The sequence below is a fragment of the Empidonax traillii genome, unplaced genomic scaffold, assembly GCF_003031625.1.
Source record: "Empidonax traillii isolate 1590-97213 ecotype Southwest subspecies unplaced genomic scaffold, ASM303162v1 scaffold404:size960789, whole genome shotgun sequence".
Taxonomy (NCBI): Eukaryota; Metazoa; Chordata; class Aves; order Passeriformes; family Tyrannidae; genus Empidonax; species Empidonax traillii.
This window is the reverse complement of record NW_020955597.1, coordinates 436,675-460,915: the sequence shown is the minus strand read 5'-3', so window position 1 is coordinate 460,915 and position 24,241 is coordinate 436,675. Positions and strand designations below refer to the sequence as shown.

Sequence of the window (24,241 nt, the reverse complement as noted above, 5' to 3'; positions counted from 1 at the left end):
GCTATTTCCTTACTTGTTATCTGCTCCAAGAAAAAGTAAAAAAGGGAGGAAAAGAACCAACCAACCAACCAACAACAACAAAAAAGAGGTCCTCCAAAAAGGAGCGGTAAATGTGCGCTGCTAATCGACCCAAAGCCCTGCCAAGCAAATCTTTTGTCGGATCATCTGCCCAAAATCAAAACCCCGGACTCAGCAGGCCCCGTCACCGGCGGTTCTGCCTACAAAGCAGGAAAGCGCAAAGCCCCCGGTTCCCGCGGCTTTGTTAAAAAGCCCTCGGGACACCAGCCCCGGCCCGGGGCCCCCCCGCTGGCCCCTATATAGTGGGGTGTCCAATGTCCTGTCCATCGCCATTTTGGTCTGGCTCCCGCTTTTGGTCTTGGATAACAGCCAGCAGAAAATGTCCCAGTACTCGGGAAAAGTAAGTAACGACCCCACCGCTTCCCTTTCAGCCTGGGGCCGGAGAGCCCGAGCGCCCCACGGGGTTGGAGGCCCCGATGAGGGTAATGGACCCGGCACACGCGACGTGAGTGACGATGCCGGGAGCAAATTCGGGAGCAGGGATGGGGAGGGGTGCGGCAGAAGGAGCCGCGTTTCGGGAGCCGAGTTTCCTGTTTAAACATTCCTGCTGGAAATATGCGTGAGAGAGAGCACGAGGCGGCGAGAAGCGTCGTGAACGCGGGATGCGCCGCGTTCCCAGAAAAACAAATGCGGTTCTTAGGAAAAAAATGCCAGTGATGCCGTGCTCCTCGTGCTGGAAGGCAGCTAAAACAACCTAAAACCACCCTGAAAATGATGCAGCTGTGCAAGAGATTCCCACCTGCTTGGAATGGGGGTCCGGCCGTGCCGCTGCTCCTCACCACGGGCCCGTTCTCCTCCCTCCCCCCAGATCACTTTCTACGAAGGCAAATGCTTCACGGGCAGGAAGCTGGAGGTCTGCGGCAGCTGCAACAGCTTCCAGGAGCAAGGATTCCTCAACAGGGTCAACTCCATCTGCGTCCAGAGTGGAGCTTGGGTCTGCTTTGACCACCCCGACTTCCGAGGGCAGCAGTACATCCTGGAGCACGGAGAGTACCCCGATTTCTACCGCTGGAATGGGCGCAGTGACCACCTGGGCTCCTGCCGGCCCGTCGGGATGGTGAGTTGGAAGCTGCTGGCGGCGTTTGGCTCTCCCAAGCCGGAGCACCGTTGGGTTTTATCTCTCCTGGTCACGGGAGCCCCCGTGAATAAGCACCATGAAAACCCATGTTCTTTAGAAATAGTGTGTCCCACTGGGAAGGAAATGGTTTCCTGGGGAAGGTTTGTCCCACCTCGGAGTGCTCTGCAAAGGCCACAAAGCCGAGACACGGTTGCCCCTGTCCCCAGACGGGAGGAAAGTACTTCTTCCTCCCACAGTGGAGCGCAGTGCCTTTAATGGGATGAGATATTCCCGTGGTTTTCCAGATGAGATGGCAAGGTCCTGCTGGTTCCATGTGCTTTCCCTTTTTAATGAAAGCAGCTATGAAATACGCGCCAGGGAATCCAGTAGGAGATTCATTGCCCAAGGCAAGTTTGAGCTGTGGCAGCCTGGGCTCCCCACAGACCTGGAGGGGGATTGGGCAGCCTGAGGGCTTTCTGAACTGGGCCTACGGGGCAGCTGGGCTGATCCTAGCAAATTCTAGCTGAATTCTCTGCTGTTGCAAACCCCACCCCAGTAATCCTAAAGTAAACCATTATTTTCCCCTCCCATAACGAAGCCTTTAAAAGCACAGTCGAGAGGAAAGTTTAATCGGGAAGATTAAAAGGTGACAAAGAAAAATGGATCTGGGTTGGGTCTTTCCATTGACTGTCCTATCACTGAAGACCCCCAGGGCAATGATAAGCCCACTTGGAGCTGGTGGGTTTTCTCACTGGCCCTGAAGCTGCTTTTGGCACAGCAGTGGGTCTGTTTCAGCTCCGTAACGTCATTCCCAAAGCACCTCCATGGTCCGTACATGGAGGGGTGCTCTGCCCCAGGCCCTGGGCCCTGGCCAGCACAAGGGTGTGCTCCTCCTTCCCTGGCCCAAGGTTTTCCCTGTAAGGTGCCAGCAAGTGCTTTGAGGTGTTTCTGCAGCACAGATTCCCGGAGGAATGTTTGCTCAGGCACAGTATCCACTTGGCTGCTGCCGGTGGCTGCCTGCTGTGGGGTTTGGCACCGCAGCCCGGCCTTCCTGTGCGCTGACGTTGTTTATTTGAAAAATGCATTTAGGTATTCTTTGAATTTGGCTTAAAAATATCCTTTCAGCTCGGTCTGTCCCACATAGCTCTGCCGCAGGCTGCAGAGATCTCCCCGGAGTAATTTGTGTTGTGTCACCGTCCAGGGCTCACGCAGCAGCGATGATGCTGGGAAAGTTCCCTTTTCTTCTCCCTGTTTTCATTTTCCTAAAGGAGAGGCACAACATCTCCCACCAGGAACAGCAGCTACACGTGGAACTGGAGGCAACACAGATTAGTTTAGGGGAATACTCAGGCATCTTTGTACACTCTGGATACGTATCTTCTTTTGCTGTGTGGGTGCACAGAGAGTCGGGGCTGCAGCTGATGCTGTAATTGGGATGGACGGTTTGTGGGATGGGGGGGTGGATGGATCTGCAGATGGAAGAGGGGCTACATGTACCTGAGCACATGCACCCCATGATGATGTTTTTGCATGTGTCTAGGGCAGCTGCAGGAAGGTGCAGCCGGGTGCAGGGAAGAGGGATTTTTGGCAGCTTTCCTGGTTGGTGTGCTGGGAGGCAGCACGAGTTTGTGCGTGCTCTGTGCATGCTGGCACCAGTGGTCTTGGACTGCTCTTCACATTCCCCTTCCAAAGCACCCTCCCATCTTCATCTTTGTCTTGTACAAGCTGGAGAAATAAATGGTTGCGCTTTTTTTGTGTTACTGTTGACTCAAATCCCTTTGTCCCCAGCACGGCGAGCATTACAGGATCGAGATATTCGAGGGGAGCCATTTTAGGGGTCCCAGCCTGGAGCTGACGGAAGATTGCTCCTTCCTGCAGGGACAAGGCTGGGACAAGACCTGCATCAATGCACTCAAAGTGTACGGCGACGGCGCGTAAGTAATTGCTCGTGTGCTGGCCCTGTGCCCAGCGCTCCAGGGAGTGAGGGGGCTTGGAGAAAGCCTAAAAGTGGGCATTAGGGTGAATTTTGATGCCCAGCCACTGGGAGCTGCTTCAAAGAGTGGCAGCTAAGCACAAGCTACAAGAGTTTCAAGACACCTTTTTAAAGTGTGTGGAACAAGACATCTAAAAGAAGCTTGGTTCTTTTCCCTTTCCCCTTCTTCCCTCATCCCTTCCTAACATTTTTGTTCATGTTTCCAAATACCACTCTGAAAGCTGCGCAGAGGTTTTTGGGCAGGGTGGATGCATGGCTCAGTTGGTGCATCAAGGCTTTTGTCTTGCAAGTGGCTCCGACACCAGAAACCTGGATGGCACAAGGGAGCCTTAAAATTAAATCCTGTTTCAGAGAGACAGAAGCAACTGCAGTGGAGATGCCCAGACACCCTATGGGGCTCTTGGTCACCCTCGGTGCCTCATGAACCCACTTTGCAGATGAGTTAATGATGCTCAGCCTCATCCTGCTGCCTGTACAGATGCCCCTAAAAGCCTCAGAAGTATGTCAGATTTGCCTTTTCCTTGTTGTTTTGGTGGAAATTTGTGTTTTCTCTATGGTATTTGTCCTGTTTAATGTCTTTTTTCTCTTGTTGTCAGATGGGTTGTCATCTGTCTGTCTCCCTTTTCCTCTGTCTAACAAATTCACTGGGACCTGGGGAATGCTGCAACACCCTCCCAGAGCCAGGCAGAGGGTGGCTGGAGGGAAGCACAGGGCAGAGGAGGGAACACAGATACGTTATTCTTCACCTGTCCTGGACTGGATATTGTGCAGCTCACCAGCCTCCGGCGTGGAGTGCTGGACTCTTTCTGTTCGTTTTTCCCCCAGAATAGTTGTTGCCGCCCAATCTTGCGACACCCTGGCAGTGAGTGTCCTGCAGGACCCTTTTTCTGATTCAACCAAGACCTCTCCTCTTCGAAAAATCCAGGCTTATGATTAGGCAGTGGCAGTTCATTAAAACTAAAGGGCAGAGCTACCCACTCCCAATGGGAAGAAATGGCTGGAGCTCACTGGGGATCCTGTTGGAGCTGAGCATTTGAGTACCAACACTATAAAGCCAAGAGGGAGCCTGTGAGTACTCTGGCAAGAGCTTTAGGGCCAATTTACTGCTCAGGTCCTTGTAACAGAGCCTGGAGCTTCAAAAATTGGGAAGCTGCCCAGAAACTTTCAAGCACTTCAATTTTTCAGATTGATTTTCCCCTTCCCCTACAAAATATATCGGGGGCATGAAGCTTGCTCTCCCTCGCGTGGGATCCTGGACTGTTTGTGTTAACGTGTTACATGACTTCTGCAGGTCTTTGAGTAGTGATAAAAAATTGGAAAGAAATAAAGGACTGAAAGGAGAGTGGTGAGGAAACTCGCTGGGGTTTGTAGCATCACATTCAGATCCCAGGAAGACACCTGTTGGAAATGCTTGGAAAGGTCTGCAAAGTCAACTAAAAGGTAGGACAGTGCAGAGGGGACCTCCTGTCCCCAGGCTGCAGGAGGAGGGAGGGAAGGATAAGATACCACAGTAGAGAGGTGAGACCAGGAAGGAGAAGGGAACTCTACGGCACCATTTTTCTCCTTTGGATGGACCAAATAAGCCCAGGTGACTCCAGAGGTGCTACAGGTGTAGGTGGTGCTGGGCATAGCCTGGCCAAGCTCTCCCAGGGCCCATCCTCTGCCATTTGTGGAGCAGAGGAGACGGGGTCAGTGGAGACAAAGGGAGTTCCAGCCACAGCCTCAGTCTGTGATTTTCACCCTCGATTCCCACAGCGTGACATCTGTTGGATACAGAAATATTTGCTTCCTTTTCAAAACCCATGGATGGTGTCACGTGCTGATAAAAAGTTGCTGCCTGCGCTTGTGGAGGCGGCGGTGCCTGAGGGAAGTGATGATGGATCCTCTGGAAACATGGGAATGGAGACAAACGTCTGCCTTTGGCATGGTGCGTGGTGGGGCTGAGGGTGTCCAGCACCTTCCCTGCTGCCCTTCTGGGGCTGGCAACTGTTACCCCACACAGCCAGAAAGGGTGATGATAAAGCTGTTAAAACCATGCTGGAAATGGGATTGCTATTTTGGAGCAGTTTCGAGGTGTTGCCGCCTCCTCGGAAGCTGTTGCAGGTTGAGTGGAGAGTGGCTTTGCCCTTCCCACGGGCAGAGCCAGCTCCAGTATCACATATGGTATCATCTGATTTTAGATGAAGACGTGCTCTTCTTGTCCTCCTTGGTGCCTCAGCCACTCCACAGAGGGCTGCTTAGAAACAACAGCTTGAAAAAGCTAAACGTGTTTTGCGGTCCAGGAGAGAATACCCCAGGAGGAGCTTTCCTACACCACAGTGACACAACTTGCAGGAACCAGACCAACCATTTATTCTGCTGAAGCATTTAGGAGTGTTCGGTAGTTGTTCTGAAGGTTGTGAAATGTCAACCAGAACAGGTACCCAAATGCTGCTGCCCAATATTCACATCACATATTTCTCAGCAGAGCTGATACCTGCCCCTGGCACTGCTTGAGTCCTACGTGGAGAATGAGGGACTTCCAGCCCCACTGAAAGCCTCCTACTTGGTTCAGGTTGATGCTGCAGCATTCCCCTCCTTGTTTTTAAGTGTGAGCAGTCAGTTTTGGCTTACAGGGTTTGAGCTGGTTCCATGCATGTTTTATTCCCATGTCCTCTGGGTTTATGTGCTAATGAAACACAGCACCAAGATGTCTGAGGGCTGTGTGCTATGTCCCTGGATCAGCTCTCTCATGCTGGGCTTGAGAACAGGATCATCATTTTTTTTTTGTTTTCTGGGCTCCTGATTGACTTGGTTTCCTCTCTTGCTGACGGTCTCAGGGAACGTAAATTTTAGGCAATAAAGAAACAGCTAAGTAAGCCATACAATCCTTCACTCATCACCTTGCACTGCCAATACATTCATTCCCATCTTTCTGCTATTCCTTTTATTCCTCTTTTTTCTTTTTTTTTTTTTTTCTTTTTCCTAGACTTTTCCTAACCAAAGGAACAAGCCAGTGGGTTCTTGTCACCACACCAGGTCACTCGGTGTGCTTCCACCTACCCCAAGGCCTGTCCCATTCCCTCCATGTGATTGTGCAGTCACATCAGCCATGTGTCTGGAGAGAAACGCATAAATCTTGGGAAAGACAGTGCCTATGAGGGGTTGCTCTTCCCCCTGCTCTATTCCCCAGGGTTCACATGCTGTTGAAAGTTGTCCTAGAGCAGAGAAGAGCTGGGAGAACCACCATGTCCCGGTGGACCATCAGAGGACATCCCTGTTCTACCACCATGCAGTACTTCCAGTAGCATTAGCAGTGATTGAAAGGTGCAGAAAACAGGACTGGGAGCTCTTTCCAGGAGTGCATGAGGGAGGGACAGTGAGCTGATGGCCAAAGAGGTCCACAATCATCTGAAAATATGGAGAAGTGTGTGTAAGATGAAGGGATGGGGTAGAAAACGAAGAAAGCCATGTGTGCCTTAGGAACAAGGCTGGGGTATATCTGGAGGAGGAGAAGGAGAATTTTATAAATTGTTCTTAATTAAGCTGAGGAGCTGAGGACACTCTCTGTCAGTGCACATCGGGATATGTGAGGGGGGTACATGGCTTCAGGGCAACCTGCCACTACACTCACATGAGCACCAGACAGCCTTCTCCATGTGCTGCAAAGTGAACTTCAGAGGAATAGTCTGAGGATGGCTTTGTAATTCCAGTTCAGATATAAAGCGGCTGCAAAAAGGGCTGAAGAATGCTTCCTGGTTTGTAGGAATCCCGTTGCAGCGATGGTGCAGGCACAGGCAGGGGCAGGAGAGGGGCACCAGGCAGGTCACAGCGGTGCACAGGCACCTGAGAAAAGGGACCAGCACAGTCCCACCTTGTGTCCTCTCAGAAACACAAAAGAAATCCAAATATATCAGGGAATCTGCAAGGTGGCTTGACTAAATACCTTAAACTTTATTTTTTTTTTTTTAAATAATGCCTGTGGGTGGTTGCTTTCATAAACGATTTTTTTCCCCGAGCCTCCAGTTTTGTTGCTCTGGATCAGACTGATCTGAGTTCACCAGCTGTTGTCTGACCCTGGAGGCCCAGCAGTCTTTGACCAGTACGTGAAGGAGTTTCTCCCTGGAAATCCCACATACAGGAGGTCCCAACCCCAATGTCCCCGCTGAGTTCCTGGCAAGACAGACCACAGAAACCGAATGATTTGGAGGATTGCATTTCTGCCCTGCTGTCATTGCAGATGGGACAAGCAGCACAGATCCTTATGAAATCCTTCAAAACATTGGTAGGAGAGGAAAGAGGCAGAGATGAGCAGCTCAGCAACGACACAGTGGAAAAATGAGCGTAAAACTGTCAGAGCAATGGCAAAACTTGGTTTAAATAGCACGGGAGATTTCAATAGAGGGCAGAGGTGACGCTTGTGGCCACATTAACATCATGACAAATGTGACTAAAAGGGGGTGAAGGGAGAGGAAAACAGCAAAATTATCCCTCTCGACCACTAGAATTGCTCCTGACCTTCAAACAGTGGAAGACATGCCATGAGCCATCCTGACAGGGAAACGATGTAGCCAAGCCAGGTGAAGAAGTCAGGCAAGCCAAAGTCACCAAGGTTATTGAGTGTTTCACCTATTTGACTGCATTCCAAGGGAAAGTTGGGGTTAACTCTGGATGCAGAGATGAAGCGAAGATAACCAAGCCAAGTCCTGCTCTCTGTTGCAAAGCATCAAAGAGGCCATTAAGAATTACTAACAAAGAGAGAAATTACTAAATATGGTTCCCATCATAGCTAATGAGCCAGTTCAAAGAGGCAGAACACCCATCAAGTGTTGCACATTTCTCCTTACCGGCCAAAAGGGGGTTGTCCAGGGGCTGAGGGGACTCGTGTCCTTCTTTAGCGCTATCAAAGGCTATTAAATTGTTTCTGTTGCACATGGTGAAACAATCAAAGAGATCCATTCCTAGAGTAATGTGAGGAGGGGAGCCTCTGGTCCCAGGCTTCACCACCGGTGTAATCCAGTGCAAGGTCCAGTCTGGCTGGGGATAATTGCCAGGCTACACTGAGGGAAGCGGGAAAGCACCTGCAGTTACCTCCACCGGGAGCATTTCTGTGCACAGGACGGGGCTGGGGCTTGGGGACCATCAGACCTTCGTAGTTCGTGGTGCTGTAGCACCTAAAACGCAGCCACCCCTCGTGGGCAACTTGGCGTGACCGCCGTGTTGGGACCCCAGTGACCCTCCCTCTCTGCTCAGGTGGGTGCTGTACGAGGAGCCCAACTACCGAGGCCGCATGTACGTGGTGGAGCGCGGCGAGTTCAGCAACTTCAACGCGTGGCAGGCGCGCAGTGCCAGCGTCCAGTCCATCAGAAGGGTCATCAACTACTTCTAGCCCAGCCTCCACCCCGCCAGCAGTGGCCTGCTGAGACTGAGCATCACCCTCCTCCCCTCTCGCTGACCTGTGGAATAAATTGTTAAACACCAGCTTTGGGCTCCAGGTGCCTTTTTTTTTTATTGCCCATAATTAACATGAGTTCAAGAGAGAACAGACTTGCAACCTTTCTAAGCTTGATTTACGCGCCACGGATTTGCTTTTTTTTTTTTTTTTTTTTTTTTTTTTTTTTTTTTTTTTTTTTTTTTTTTTTTTTTTTTTTTTTTTTTTTTTTTTTTTTTTTTTTTTTAACTGCAGTAAAAAAAGGACTTGGGAGTGGTGTGGGGAAGACTTGGGAGGGGTGAGCCAGAACTGGTGGTGACAAGCAGATCCGGGAACTTGCCTCCTGCTAGGGTTTTGTGGTCTGACACATGTTCCCTCTGCCCTGACCACCACGTGATGGACCCAGCTGACTCCTGGTGCCTGGAGGGGGTCACGTTGATGCACACAAGCCTTGGGAGCGCAGCCGTCGGAGGCCATGTGAGGACACGTGAGGATCATGGCAGGATCCGAGAGACTCGTGGGGTCTGTCTGAGCATGACATGCTGATCTCCTTGCAAAGGTGATGGAAATTGTTCATCCTGAGTTACTTTGTCCTTGGATCAGTACACATCAAAAAATACATTAAAAAAAACCAACAAACCCCGAGGGCGCAAAACCTGAGCAACCTTTTTTGCTCCCTGATTCATAAGCCTTCGACATGATAATGACATTTTGAGGGACCACCAGCAAAGAAAAGCAGCCACAGCACTGCTGCTTATCGCACAACCCTCTTCCCGTCTTTCTGCCCCTTCAGTGCTCCCAGTTCATCCTGGTTGTTTCGGTGGCCCTGAACCCCATTTGATGGTTGGGCACTGGGGTGGGAACTGCTCTGCCCCTTCAGCGATGGACCATCCAAGCCTGGTTGCTTCCCCGGCAATGCAGCCCCCCAAAAGTGCAGTGTCCTCCTTTCTGTAAAATCTTAAGCTGTGTTCAGCCTTAGCCAAGCGTCTTTCTGGCTATTTCAGAGAGGGGTAATTTCATTCCTTTCACTCCGTTACTCTATTAGCTGTTAAGGCTTGGCTGTCTGATGGGTCCTGACAGGCGCGGGCATGGTGCCGGCAGAGCTGCAAAGCTCTGTGTTAATCCGGTGGGAAGGCTGCTGATCTAACCCCAGCCCCAGCCCTCGGAGGGATGTGAGTGAGCCTGACAGGTCCCCAGCACACTGGAGGAGCATGAGGCGCCTCTGCCTTCAGGGCTGCTCTGCTCTGTGGGTGTGCAGTGGGAATCTGCCCCTTGCTGAGCGATGGGGAGGAGCAGGGTCTGTGCCCTGTGCCAGGGCAGGGGGCTGGTTGGTCCCATACTGCATCCCAGTAGGATCTGGCTGCCATTTGATCAATTCACACTCATCCACCTTGTCATTCATCTTTCCAGTTAGAGGTTCTTGGCTCCCTGTTGCTCTCTACCAGTAGCAGGACTGGAACAACTGGTAAGAACAGGGCCTGTGTGAGCAAGATGTGCTTTTCCCATGATGAAGTGGTACCACTGCTAGAGCTCCACTGATTTAGATTTGTCCCAGATGCACACATGCTCTATATGTATTATGGAGGGTCTGAAAATACAAACAAATCTCTACCTTGTGAATGTAACAGCAGTTTGGGTGATGTTTGCCTTAGCAGTGGTGCAGGCAATCATGTCCTCTTGTAGACAGGTTGTGGTCTGGATGTCATCCTCTACACAAATCATTTCAGAAGCACTATAGTCACACCAGCTCAGCTCTGGACTTCAATGGCCTTGGCCTGGGGTGGCTTGTGGTGACGTGGTCCACTGGAGCTGTAAAAATATTTAATATCTTTAATGGGTTGCAAGGTATTTCTGTGTCAGAGAAGGCAGGGAAATGATTCATTCATTGAGTGGGATGCACAAATGCACAACTCGTGCATCAACTCTCGCGTATTTCATTTTCTTTTAATTAAATGCAGCTTACGAAAGATTTTAGGAGCCCTTCCAGGATTAGCGTTGCTCTTGCCTCATGAAGGCCCTAATCGGCTCCTGAGCTCAATGCACTCTATTAAAAGTTAATTTTCAGTCATATGCAGTGCTGTTTGTTGTGACCTTATGGCCATTAATCTGTTAAAAAAAAAAAACCCGAATGTGGTCCCACAGAAACACAGGCACTGAACTGTGACGAGCTTTAAAGGGGGCCTTTCGTTCATTTGAGGCACATTCAATGTCACGGTGCAGCATGAAGGGTGAAGAAACAAAGGCTTTGAAATATACAGTAACTGGAGTCCCATGTGCTCCAAGTATTTGGAGGACAAAAGAAAAGAAAACAGGGAACAGTCACGTGCCCACATTCCCTTGGGAACAGCAGCATAAAGCCAGAAACCCCCACACCTGGGTTTCTCGACACTTGGTGCATCCAGCCCAAGGAGGTGACTGTCCCACCACTGCTGGGGTCAGAGCTGTGATACCACAGATATCCTGCTCTTTGGCTTCCAGTGTTCACTGGCTCAACTTCCCTCCCTGCAGACCAGCACTGGAGGGACCCACTGACATCCCTTCCTGTCCTCGATGGGATGCGTGGGACTGTGCACGTACACACGGACGTGCAGGCTGCCTCCGACATCCAGCTACTGGGGGCAAGCCCGCTTCATCTACACACTGCAAACTAATTGTTTGTTTATATGTTCTGGTAGATTAATATTTGCTATTTAAATTTTGGAAGCACTTAGGATCCCAGTCCTGGAGTGAGCTGTGCTGCGTACTGGGAGTTAAAGCACAAAAAAAGGCAGTCTGGTTAATCTGTGCTGTTGTGTCTAAGCCTGTTTGTAACCAGTGAGTGTTTAGCCTCCTCTAGCACATTTTACACATGTCTGTAATATGCCTACAGAGTAAATACTCGTCATTTATTAACATCTGATATCCCGTTTTATGAACACACTCTCAATGCAAAGAGCTGGTCTCATGTGAAGGCTATTTAAAAAAAATCCTCTGTATGTTGAAGTCTAATCTTACTAAAAACTGGCAGTGAGGAACTGAATTCCAGCTATTTTTTCCTGATTTGAAACCTAAGTAGGGTGGCCATGGGCCTAATCCAAACCCTGATGCTGCAGGAACATGCATTGCGTTGGCAGTGGGGGGACGTGGCTCTCGTTCCCTTCCTTTTCCCTCCCCCTCCTTGCTAAATCTGCACTTGTTTAAAGGACAGAACGTACAGATCCCATATGTTTGCTAGTGGTTAGGGTGTTTCTTTTTTTCTTTTTTTTTTTTTTTTTAAAGATTATTGACATTGCTCTAGTATGAAATGGTATGATTTGTGAGTTTATAGCGTATAAAATATAAATGACAAAAGTGACAGCTCGATGTGAAGTGGATGTGAGATTGTGCAGCAGAGATTTGAGCTTCACATCACTAAACTGTGTATGGCTGAATGAGTTCAGCTACGTGCACTGAGGAGGCAAGAAATGGATTAAGTGAATTGGAAACTATTCCACAAAATGCCAAAGATGAAAGAAAGATTCAACATGAACAAAAGGGACAAGTTATTAATTACCAGAGAGAGAACTAAATGAAATCAGATCCATCTGGAAAACCAGGAAAACCCTAATAATCAGCATTACTGTGCTTGGCCAGGCTGCTGCAGTGTAATATTCAGAATAACTTTGAATTACATCTGGCCCCAAAGCAAATAGCTCCTGCCAGAATGCCTGCATACACAAATGTCCTTTCTTTGTAGCTGGATAATGTGCAAATTTGATGGAATATCTCTTTCAAATGAATCCTTGGAAGATATCTGAGCTAACTACAGTGCTTTTGCATGGCTATATTACCTGGTACACTTACAAATAGTGAAGGTAAGGAGGAAACTGCCTACTGATCCACTGCTGGCACGTGTGATATTGTCACAGCTCAAATGCATCTCTATTAACTGCTTTCACAGGCAAAAGGGCTGCACAGCCACCTCCATTCCCTGGGGAATTCAAGAGGTGTTATCCTGCTATTGAGGCTGCCCCACGCTCACACCTTCCTGTGATTTCTTCTCTCCTCCTCCAGAGACACCTCTCTGGACCCGGTGAAAATGAATTCGCTCCTCGGTGTCTGCTGGAGCTGTTTTATTACTTCCTTAAGTAGAAAGTCTGGCTCAACAGTGACCTCTTTGACTGATTGCAGAAAGGAAATGAAGAGCTTGAAAAGGTCTCTCTGAACTCTGGCAGCAGGAGCAGAGCCCTGGTCGCTGTTACAGCATAAGCAGTGACAGGGTAAAGACGTGGAAGAGGACACATCTCAGTGAATGAGCACTGGGACAGGTTGCCCAGAGAGATTGTGGGGCCTCATTCCCTGGAGTTATTCAGAAGCTGTTTAGACACAGTCCTGAGTGATGTTCTCAAGGGGACCCTGCTTGAGCTGGGAGGTTGGACCAGATTACCTCCAGTGATTCCCTCCAACCGTACCCACTCTGTGATTCTGTGATATTCTGGGAGCACTGACAGATAACCTGGCTCCCATGCTTTGCCTAGTTCAGTTTTTACTTTCTTTTTCCTGTTGTATTGAAGTCAAAGGAAAACTGGGTGAAAACAGGTTTGGCCTTGAAATTTTTATTATCCATGGGCTCAAACTCTTGCCAAGGAGGAAATCTGATATAGCTAACAAGTCCTGAATCAGATAATATCTGCACAGTGTCGTCAGCATCATCAACACTGCAAATGGTGATTTGTTTTGGTTTTTCGTTTTAAATAATCTGGTTTATTGGAGAGGTTAAATTCAGTTAAATGAACCTTCAGTGTCTGGGACTCGTAGCTTGGTGTCCTCTTGTTCCAAGAGTCACCTTTCAGTAGCAGAAGAGGTGCAATAACATCCCACACAGCGTGAGCTGTTCCCATATTTACCGGTGATGGAAAGCAAACACACACTGGAAAAGCGTGGAAAAGGACAGAAATAAAACGCCTATTAATCATTTTCCATGGAGCAACAGAAGCACTGAAGAAAGAGCAAGTGGCTTCACCATGTTTTCCATGGACTGCTGGCCATCTTTACATGGCTCAGAACAAGACAGTTTGTAATCAAGTCAAGCTGTCCTGCTTTCAGCATGTGAACATATGGAGGAATGTACCAGTGTACTCAGTCAAATTGTGCGTGAAGTAAACACGAAATCATATTGAAATTGTTAAATGCAAATTCCTTCTCTGAGTATGATGATCTCTAGTGGATTGTGGTAAATCCACGTGTCCTGTAGGCATTCACACCTGCACTCACACAGTCCAAAAAGCACCGAATGCTCCCTCTCAGTCAGAATGCTTTCGTGTGCTCCTGCGAGGACACTCCAGCGCCTGAGACGGTGAAGGACCAGTCCCTGCTGTTTCATGGGAAAAAATGCAATTTTAAAAATATTTGTTTAGTTCCTTGCAGCAGTTCTGGTATGTCCCCACTCAGCTTGTTTAGCCTGATGTAAACTCAGGCAGGCCTTTTCTCATGTGAGCGTTTCTTGGTGGTTACTGGCGCTGCTCATCATCTGCAACGGGGTAAGAGAGCAGGGAAACTCCTTCCCTGCGAGACACCACACCAGGCAAGGCAGCCTGCTCACGGTCAGCACAGGTTTATTCATGTTTTGGGAGAGGTGCTTTCACCCTTTGACGTTGTTACCCCATGATGATGGTGAATGATCCTGACTCACAGATGGGCAAGACTGTGGTTTCAACTGACCTTCCCCATTTTTTTGTGCTGTTGCAGGAGAAATAGAAGTGTCCGTGGGATGGATGTCTTCCTTGCATACTTTACTGGAGGTGGCCACCACTAAAACCAGTCTCTTGCCTGCACAGGAAGCAGTGCTATAAAAACCATAAGGCACCAACACATAACTGAGGCTGCTCCGACACCATAACATGCCTAATACTCTTTAGCTGAGCACTCTTTACTTCTGCAGGGTAGGCTGTACACAAATCCTGCTCTTAAATCAAGTTTTCAAGAAGACAAAGCACAGTGTGGGCCAGTCCACACGCAGAGCCGACCTGCTAAACTCTCTGAGTGCAACAGCTGCTCCAGTAATGTGAGTGGGAATCAAAACTGCTGAGATTTGCAAAACTTTATGTGGTTGTCTTTGGTTTTCTTGGCTGGTAATGGAAGAAGAAAACAATAGCATTTGAGTCATCCGAACCAATAATAACAGTAATAATAATAATAATAACAATAATAATAATAATAATACTGTTTCAAAGGTTTTGTTTTGTATGTGTCCTGCTATTATTGACTTGACCTCTGAAATGATTTTTCTGAAAATAATAAAGCTTCTTTTTTCACTGGGGGTTGGGGCCGGGTTCATTTGTCATTTCCCTTTGAAAAAGAGAGGAAAAAAAGCAGGCAAACACCATTTTGACTTCTGGAATTTATCATTTCTATACAGATCCAACTACAGAGTTGACAACCAGCATTTCAAATATTTCAGACTTCTCTTCTTAAAATTTATAAATAAATGATATGTAATAGTCAGGTCCCTTGATAATTAAGGATGGCACATCTCATCAGAACCAGGGACTTCCATTACACTGGAAAAACTTCTGATTATACTGAATGATTCTTCTTTTCAGCTGCATTCAGACAATACAGGTTTGGAGACACACACAAAAAAAATTCTGGTGGGAATCCAAAACCTCTGTAACAACCCCCCCCCCCAACCCAGGCCTGGGATTTGTCTAATAGTTTGCTATTAAAGAGTTCTTTGGCTGGAAAGAAGTACCAGACAAAGTTTCCCTTGTTTTAGTTCTTTGTTTTGGTTTGATTTGTTTGGGTTTTTTTTTCATTTTCCTTGTCTTTTAATTTGGTATTTGACTCCTCAGCATTAACTTACTGTCAAGATGATGTAAGCTCCAGGGGAGGGCACAGGTTTCCAGCTTTTTAAAGCTTGAACTGATTTATTTCAGAAGGTTCTCCTTCCCCAACACCTCCCCAGCAAGATAGAAGAACAATAGTATGAATAATAATAATAACAGTAATAATAATAAAAACATTCAAATCAGCGTGTTTTCCACTTTGGTCCAAATCACCACTTGAAAAAATTTTCAGATCGCAGGGAAAAGACCCAAAACTGTGTCAGGAGATGTCAGTCTCAGTCCTTCGCTGCTCTTGACTTCTGCTGGGTGCAGCAGTGACGGGGACACTCTCCTCTCCCAGGTGCACAGGGTGATTATCCAGAGCTGGAGGCAGTTGGTGCAATCAGTGTGAATTAGGGCAGGCCCAGAGCTGTGCCTTGGCTACTGCTGCCCATCTCAGAGGGACACCCCCTGCATCAGGAGCCTGGTGCAGAGCTGGCTCATCCAGCGAGCCAGATAGTTCAATCAAGTTTATTTAGCCTGGCTGCACCAATTTAGCACAGCTGAATAGCTGGCCCACAGCATGTGCATGTTCCTAGACGGTTAAAAGTCACTCTTCGCATTTCCATTCCTGTTAAGGAGCTCCAAGGCTCCGTGTTTCACCAGTGCCTCTGCAGAGTAGCTATTGTTTTTATCATTTTAGTGGTTTAGTTGGGAAATTCAGGCTTGGAGGGGGGTGGGGGTGGGGGTGGTGGGTGGGAAACCCCAGAGAAGCTGACTAAGGTAAATAGCATCTCTTCCCTCCTAATTCTTTTCTCCTGTCACTTCTGTGCCATTGTAACTCCCTGAGAATTAAATATTAGATATTCACTGACACCCTTGTAGACTGCTGATTAGATGAAACTGTTAAGTCAGATTTAAGGCTGGAATTGAATCAAGGCCATTGGTTTTGTCAGAAATCAGGAGAATGAGCACCTTCCTCATAATAAATGGTAATGGAGACCAAAGCCAAATTTAGAGATGAGAGAGGAAAAGTATATTCCCTAACTTAATACCCTTAGCTAATGCAATGTCTTTATCAAAGTTTTTTTGGAGTAAAACCAGCCTCTGAATCTTTTCCTCACCGTATGGCTCAGCCTGATGGGGATCTCAAGGGTTAACAGCACAACTGCTAGTCCCCTTTGTATATATCTGTATGACCATAAGTAATGCATATTTTGAGCAATTGCATCCAAAATGAACAGCTCTGTGAGAGGAGATGGATCACTTACAGAGCAGAACAGGAAGAGCACTCAGCTGTCTTCCAAAAGCATGGGGTGGTTATTTTCTAGGTCCTAGTGCCATTCCCAGAGTATCCCGAGGCTCCGACACTTAATCAGCATGATTATCATCGCACAAATGCTGCCAGAGAGTTCGATTTGCACAGTTACTTCTTCACTAAATGAATAACCTTTCCAAAACCCCGTGATGTTGGAGCCTCTGTCATAATTCTTCTGCATTTTGGAAGGCTTTCCTGCCTGCTTGGGCTTTGGCGCTTGTGTAAAGAGGTGTAATAAGAAAAGTTACTCACAGGAGAGTGTAAGATAAAGCAGGCAGCCCGGCCTGATTTAGTGAAGGCCTCATCCTCCTGGGGCTGAAGCCCGGCCACGGTGTGAGCAGATGCAGCAGCTCCTATTGCTATTTCAGGGGGATCTGATCTGCTTAGAACAGGGGAGGGATTTTATTCCGGGTGAGCAGATGTTTTGTCAAAGTGGTGTAAGCTGCAGGCAACTGTGCTGGGTCTGTATATTTTCTTTGTCCTTGGATCCCAGTGGGTGCATCGCTGCTGCCTTGTAACAGCTTCCCTTGTTGGCATGATCAAGGCCAAACTCTGCGTGAGTCTGCCCTGCCTCGGCCCCAGAAGGTCCCTGCTGGTGTGACAACAGCCCAGGCTCAGATTTATGGGGGTTTCTCAGAAGGGACCTCCCAAAGCAGCTCTTCGGGCACAGTGAACAACAAACAACCCTTGAGGGACTCGGCTGAGCCCCCCGGTCTTGGTTTTGTAGCACAGGCTCCCTTTGCCCCTCTTTGGAGTTGGCATGGGGAAGCTCAGCTGCCCTCCAGAACCAGGGTCAAGCCCCAGGTCACTCTGGTGCTTTTTGCTCACCCCCTCTAGAGCCCCACCTCTGCTGTAAGGGCTCCACAAGCCACGTGTAAATGTCTGTGCCTTTCCTCTGTGCCTCAGCTTTCAAATTATGCTTGAATGCCACCAGAACATAGCATTGAGCCTTCTAAGGAGCCCAGGGTCCTCTCTCTCCCTTTACAGCCTTGGTTCTTGGCTTCTCCTCTGAATCACAAAACGTCCCTTTCCCTGCAGCCAACTCACTGCTCTGTCTCCCTTTTCTTCCCCATTTCTCTCCCTCTTTCTCTTAAATAGTTGGCAGGAGGCCCTTTCTTTCATAACTTCCAGTCGTTTTTGCCAGGTGACCCTGTGAGTAATCTCCCCCAACAAATAAGCAAAGGCCTGGTTAAACGACCACTTCTGGCAGGAAGAATATTCCTGCTTTGAACCCCCTCGTTATTTTCTCCAGTGGGTCCCTCAGGCAAACAACCCGAAATGTGGATCACCCCGTACCCACACCAGGCACAGCTCTGTGGCTCACAGTTCTTATTCCCCACACCAGTAAATGGCTCTGGGAAGGAGTTAACCTCTTGAGGCCAGGAAAAAGGCAGCAGAAGACTTAATAGCTTCAGTGATTCACACACCACATTCCATGAAGTGGCACAGCAATTGCCTGTACACCCCAGAGTCACGAACACCAATTTTTTTTTTTTTTTTGGTCAAGTTTCACCCAACAGGCATTTTAAATGTCATGGTTTATATCCTAGATGAATTTCACTTGTGAGTGTTGTTGCTAAGACAGACCATATTGTGGCATCAATGTTTAATCAGGCTGTTCCCTCAAACTCAACAGGGAGTTCTGCCTGAGATCTGCTGGTGGTATAAATCAAGTTTTACTGTTAGCAATTTTTATTACTCACTTTATGCCTCTCCATGAAAAGGAAAAAAAGATAAAAGGGAGGGAGAGAGCTTAACTGAAAAATTAAATACATATTACAACCTTTCTGATTAAATATGTCTACTTTCTATCCGTGAAAGTGCAGCATCAGCCCCCCTTGGAATTCAGTTTGTTTTCCCTCCCAGCTCTTAGATGCTTGAATTTGGTATTCCTGACACTTGCCCAGCAAGGATCTGGATGCTTGACCCTGAAGCTGAGTGGACCATGAGTGGGTTGGGGTATCAGGAGACTGCTCCTTCACCATCATCTTTCTGACCATGTCATGCCAGTATCCACTCGATTTTCCAGGACAAAGAAAACTCCCCGAATCTCCCAGCCCCACCTAACCCTTTGTCCTGGACGTGGTTCAAGTCTGCACAGAGTGTATCGGTGCATTGTTTTCGTGGGCAGCTGGAAAACCTCAGGAATGAATGGAAACAGACGGTTACAGATCAGCTAAATTGCAGTCTCTCCTCTCAGCAGGAAAGGGTTTGAGTCAGGGTGCCTTCCCAAAACAAGAGTGGGATGAATGCTGCTGGGAACTCATGGGGCAGGTTAAAAGGAGAACAGCTGAAAAGGAGAACAGTCACCTTACCTGTAGTGCTGGTATCAGTGCCCAGCATCAGGCTCCCTCACGCTTCCTTTTTGTCCCTCCCCAACAGAACATCAGTCACCACCTGTCCTTTGCACTTTGTGCCATCGATTTCAGCAGCATTTTGCCAGGCACTGGCACTGTGGGCCCTGTGATTCTGCTGCTGTCCCACCTCCATTCAGCCCAAAAGCAACACGAGACCGTGCCCTCTGGTGAGCCCGAACTCACACAAACAGAGGTAGAGGTTGTTAACGGTTTCCCTGAGCAACCTTGTGTTCGATCAGGTAGAAGTAAAATCCAGTCCTGGATGAGAGCATTTGAGAAGGCAGAGCCACATATCTAGTGAGGTGCATGAGAAATGCACCTTAAAAATAACATGAAGTGCCAAAAAGAAGAACAGAATAAGTGCGTCACGGGAATATTTTCTCCGTGAATCCAACTTGAGATACTACATTTGAGCAGTTCAAGCTTCAGAGGTGCTTGCAATCCTTGTGGTGGGCTGAATGTTTGCCCTGGTGTCCTCTTCACCAAGGATTGCTGCAGTATTTGGTGGAGAAAATGATGAAGAACAGCTCTGGCAGAGGCACAGAGGAGGGCAAAAGCTCTGACATCCCTCGGGATGGTACTATTTACTTCCACCACCACCTACACCTGCCTTTCTCAGACTCCTGGAAATGGTGTGCAGTTTCTTGTGGTAGCTGTGTCAGGAGCAGGGGCAGTCTGGCCCTGGAAGCCTAGTACAAGGCTCAGTCAAGGGATTATTCTGTTTTGGTCCGTGGGTTTGGTATCAGTTGTTCCTGCAACTCTCTTAGCAGCAATGAGGTGTAAGAGATCGTGAATGCTTCGCCCTTACCCAAGGTAATACAGTGATTTGGCTCTGCTAACAATGAGGCAGAAAAACAACTGAGAAATCTTCCAGAGGCCAGATGTGAATGCAATTGTTAAAATACTGCCTGGGTCACTGGCTGCAACTTCAGCATTTTTAGAAATTTGTTTTTGTACCAATGTCAAAGGCACTGGGGCTCTCTGCTTGCATCAGTACAAATCTGGATTAATGCAGTTGAAGCCAGCAGAGTTGTGTCCGTGCAAAAGCAGTTAAAACGGGCTCAGAATCAGACCCAGAGAGTTACCCTTGTGTCACTTAGTAAGACATATTTCTTTTGGCTTCCATTTAGATTTGGTCCTTAAGGAGCCTGTCATAAGAGATATATGGTCTGGGCAAGAGGCCAACTTACCGTCTGGAAGAAACAGCAGGGCTCCCATCGAAACAGGGAACAGGGTAAAATTAGCTTTTGACTATTATTTTGTAATTTTGTAAATATTTGTGATTTTGAATTACGCAGTAAAGTTCCCACTACGCCGTGACATGATGGAACTGCCTTGTCATCTCCAGACTATGGGGGAGGAAACCTATTTACAGTGATCTCTGGAACAGCTGCAACGAGATCTTACACTTCCTGGCATGTCACAGCTTAAAAATTTCTAGGAAATTGCATCTGCTTTCATAGCCAGAGAGATAAGATGCCTTCCTAGCAGTGCTTTTAAGCCATCGCTTCATCACAGCAAAAAGTTAATGCAATCCTCTCCCTCCTACTCCAAGTACTCAGCTAAATTCCCACTGCTACCAGGGACTGACATTGGGATAGCTACTAAGACCCCATTTATATCATCCAGCAACATTACCATCACCTATCCATTCATTAGGTCATTGGAAACCGGTTGGTTTTCCAGATCCCAGGCTTTCAGACTCCTAATATTGATCAGGAGCAGTCCATCCACCCAGGTGAAGCAGCAGTGGACAGCAGAGATGTGGATGGGTTTTGCAGGTGGGTGTTATTGTTACAGCAGTGTAAGAAAATCAGAAAACCAAGTATTTTCAGAAATAGCTGTTTTGGAAATACTACTTCAGATCTGATTGAAAACCAAAAGAATGTTACATATAGTTACAGCAAAATCTAGTGTGAGTGACATTTTCCTACCATCTTTCATCCTTAAGGGGAATTTTGCTAAATGTTTGTACCTAAACTAGACTTCTGAGCACTCTGGGGACTGTTAAGCTGCAAAGGATTCACATGTAAAGGAGGGAAGGAAGAACTGTGTTGCCTGCAAAAGAGGCCAGTTGCAGAGGGGGCAGAAGGAGCTGCGATGCTGAGTTCAGTCAAGCAGCTTGGGTCTGCAGTCCAAAAGGATAAGTAAAGATGGTGTGCAGTGCTGCCCAGAGCTTTTGGATGACCCTGGGACAACGCATGAAACGCCAAGGTAAGGTAGATGGGGAGGGTCTGCACATCTCCCAAAACAGATTTCGGTGTTTCCTTGTACAATTACCAATACTACAGCTGTCTGTGTACCTGCACATGTGCTTCCCCAGTTCTGCTCCCAGCGGTGGATCAAACAAACCCTTGCTTTCAAACATTTCTGCTCCTCCACTCTCACTTCAAACTAAGGCTGCATGTGGTTGCATTTTGATAATTGAACCCATGTGAACCTAATTTGCCTTCAACAATGCCAACTCTCAATGCAAGTGAAGCCACTTAGATGCTGACCACTTCTTGAACTAAATCAAACCAGTAGAAGGTACATTTAAATCTATTCAAGGTTAAATTTTGTTTATGTGGTACCAGTCTGACTGAAGTGATTTTAAAATCAAATTTAACCTTACCAGTAAAATTTCCTTAGGTTTGCTCAGTGAGGGACCTTGGCTCTGGAGACAGCACTGTAACATGCTTTTGAGTCTAACAGTTCTCATTGGCTATAATGATGTGGTTGAATCAAAAAAACCCCAACCAAGGCTGGATGTCCATGCTACTATTGATCTTTCAGACCCTTTACAGTAGTTCTAAGAGAGTTAGTTGGCTTTTGCAATTTTCTGAGGTGAGGAAAGGGGTAATACTTAATTATCAGCAATTTTGACGGTGATTGAGCTTGACAGCCTGAAGCAGAGCTATAGGATGAAAGTGAACTGACGCTGGCAGCTGGAAAGGCCCTTCTGTAGGGAATGCGGAGGGACTGGGATGGTGGAAGGGGTTAATTCCCTAAGAAAGATAATTTGCATTGCTGCACACTTTATTCTTTTGTTTTTGGTCGAGCTCTCTGGCTCTGCTTCTTTGACAGAACAAAGAGCCTTTGTTGCCCATCAAAGACCACTGCAATCCATCCAGATACCCAAGGCCCCAGGAGGGGGAGGCGAACATGGAGGAGCTGCCTGAGTTCCTTCCTCCACAAACAACATCAATAAAATCATTGGAAGCATTTGCATCGTTACTGAAATAGTTTCGAGGGAAATGTTCTTCAGCAGTTGTATCAGTGCAGATGGTGATGTAAAGGCTGACTTAGTATTCTCTCAGGCCTGGGAGCCTATGCTGCGTGTCTGAAGGTCTGTCAGGTGAGTCAAAAAACAGATAATTTGGGATGAAGTTGCTCGTAGAGGCTTTTGCACCTCACCACTGCTGTTTTGTGGGGAGGAATCAAAGAATCTCCCTGCACTGTGTTGTCTCTGGATCAGAGATATGAGAACAGGTTGAACCTCTGGTGGAATGAAGGTATCTTTTAAAGATAAGGTCTCAATTTGTTCTACTTAATTGGAGAGAAGTGGGAGCCTCCTATGTTGGCATGGTCTGTGGTGAAGGACAGAGGCACCTCTCTACCCTTCCAGTGTAGCTCATCTGAACTCTATATCCTTTGTTTACTTCTGCTGACTGCCAAAAGAGCTTAAACTTCACTCCAAACTCAGCAATAGCCACTGGATCCTGCAAATCGTGTACTGTGAATCCAGCCCTGGACATCTAGAAGTCTTCTTAAGGATTTATAATTATCTAGACGTTACAGGGGCAGCTCATGCATCTGTGCATGTACACATCTGTATATATTTACACAGCTAATAGAAAATTGTTGGAGAATGACAAGTGAAATGCATACCAGCAACCCTGAGTTTCATACTTGCACATCCTTGGGTGTCTGGATGAAGGAGGATTCATTACAGGATTTGGGCCCTGAGGAGCAAAATCAAACAGCAGATAACTTCCTTTTACTTTCTTCATTGTCCCACAATTGGAAAAAAAAAAAAAAAACCCAAATGTAATAAAGAAAACTTATCTAAAATCCAGGCAGATAAAACAAATAGAAAAAAAGAATTAAAAAAACCCTCAAGAAAATGAATAAATATGCATGAAAATATTCAAAAGCTCAGATGTTTTCATTAGTCACCACAGGAGGGAAATATTAAATAGAAATAATAATAAAAAACCTTGAAAAGGCTTTAAGAAGGGAGTGTGTGGGGGGAGGACTATCACACCCTCTGCTCCCACTGCTGATACAAGGCTGATTTGTGGCCAAGGGTTTCCCCTCTAGCTCAGCCTCCCCTTGAGATTTAAACTGTGCGTGTTTAAAATGTGCAGACCTGCCTCAAAACTAACAAAATATCCCCTCCATCTGATTTTTTCCCCTTGCATTCAAATCGTAGCAGCACAGGAAAATAAAGAGGAGTGCTAATCTATCCTACAGTTTCCCGAGCAAGGACTCTGGGCAAGGGTTTTGTGAGTGGATTTGACAGATGTACAAGCAGATGGTGAGGGACACTCCCTGAGAGCAGCCGATTCCCAGGCCTCCATGTCCAAAAAAATATCTTTTCACGGATAATGTGATTTTCAGAGGGAAGAGACACAGTACTCGCACCAAAACTTCTCGTCAATTTCTCGAAGGCACAAGGGTTGTGTGGAAGCGCCTGCCTTCAGAAAAGAGCTGGCTGGGGCCGATGAGCCACACAGGGCTCGACCTGACCCTCGCAAAACCCGAATCTGCAGCTCCGTCTTGCGAGCTCCTCCACGGCTGCATGGCTACAGCTGGCATCCCGGGGTCGGGATCACCTCGTATTTGCATTGGGTGTGACATATTAGCCCTGTTTGGCCTCTGCCAGAACGCGCTGTGCAAAATAACACATCCCGCGCGGCGTCCGCTTAACGCGCGTGTTTCTGCGCGGCCCACGCGCTGAGGGGCATCGTGCCAGAGCAGGGCTGGTGTCCTGCTAAATCCCTCTAAAGTGCCTGGTGAACCCCGATTATGGAGCCAACGGGGCTGGGGACTTGACACAAAGAGGTGCTTTTCTGATCCAGCGGGGTGTGAGCCAGGAGAACTGGGTTTTGTGATTTATCCTACAATGCTGGCATGTTTTTAGCAGCAAATTAGCTGCAGCTCCCCCATTTCTTCGGAGAGGGATCCGTGTCGGACCTTGCTGCTGCCTTCAGTTTGCCTGGTGATTTATCATTCGTACCTTTAATTACACAGTGGACAGGACC

The 24,241-nt window shown here is 47.6% G+C and overlaps 2 protein-coding genes across 2 annotated transcripts in view; both read left to right on the top strand.

The window, feature by feature from the left end:
• The first annotated feature begins 397 nt into the window (after window positions 1-397).
• Window positions 398-8,496, top strand: CRYGN (crystallin gamma N). The gene is made up of 4 exons (XM_027893744.1): window positions 398-523; window positions 887-1,135; window positions 2,924-3,069; window positions 8,361-8,496. Exons 1-4 carry the CDS (start codon window positions 398-400, stop codon window positions 8,494-8,496), a joined length of 657 nt encoding a protein of 218 aa, XP_027749545.1.
• A 12,652-nt stretch (window positions 8,497-21,148) lies between these two features.
• The window catches only part of WDR86 (WD repeat domain 86), a 26,963-nt gene continuing 23,870 nt past the window's right edge, over window positions 21,149-24,241 (top strand). Inside the window, exon 1 of the mRNA XM_027893745.1 lies at window positions 21,149-21,209. Coding sequence (XP_027749546.1) covers window positions 21,149-21,209 — 61 coding nt within the window. The remainder of the gene's footprint in view (window positions 21,210-24,241) is intronic.

Bases quoted from the DNA above. Each gene is read 5' to 3' on its own strand.
- CRYGN (XM_027893744.1), top strand. From the start codon at position 398: ATGTCCCAGTACTCGGGAAAAGTAAGTAACGACCCCACCGCTTCCCTT. The intron at 524-886 runs GTGAGTGACGAT...CCCTCCCCCCAG, and splicing joins ATGGACCCGGCACACGCGAC to ATCACTTTCTACGAAGGCAA. The intron at 3,070-8,360 runs GTAAGTAATTGC...CTCTCTGCTCAG, and splicing joins AAAGTGTACGGCGACGGCGC to GTGGGTGCTGTACGAGGAGC.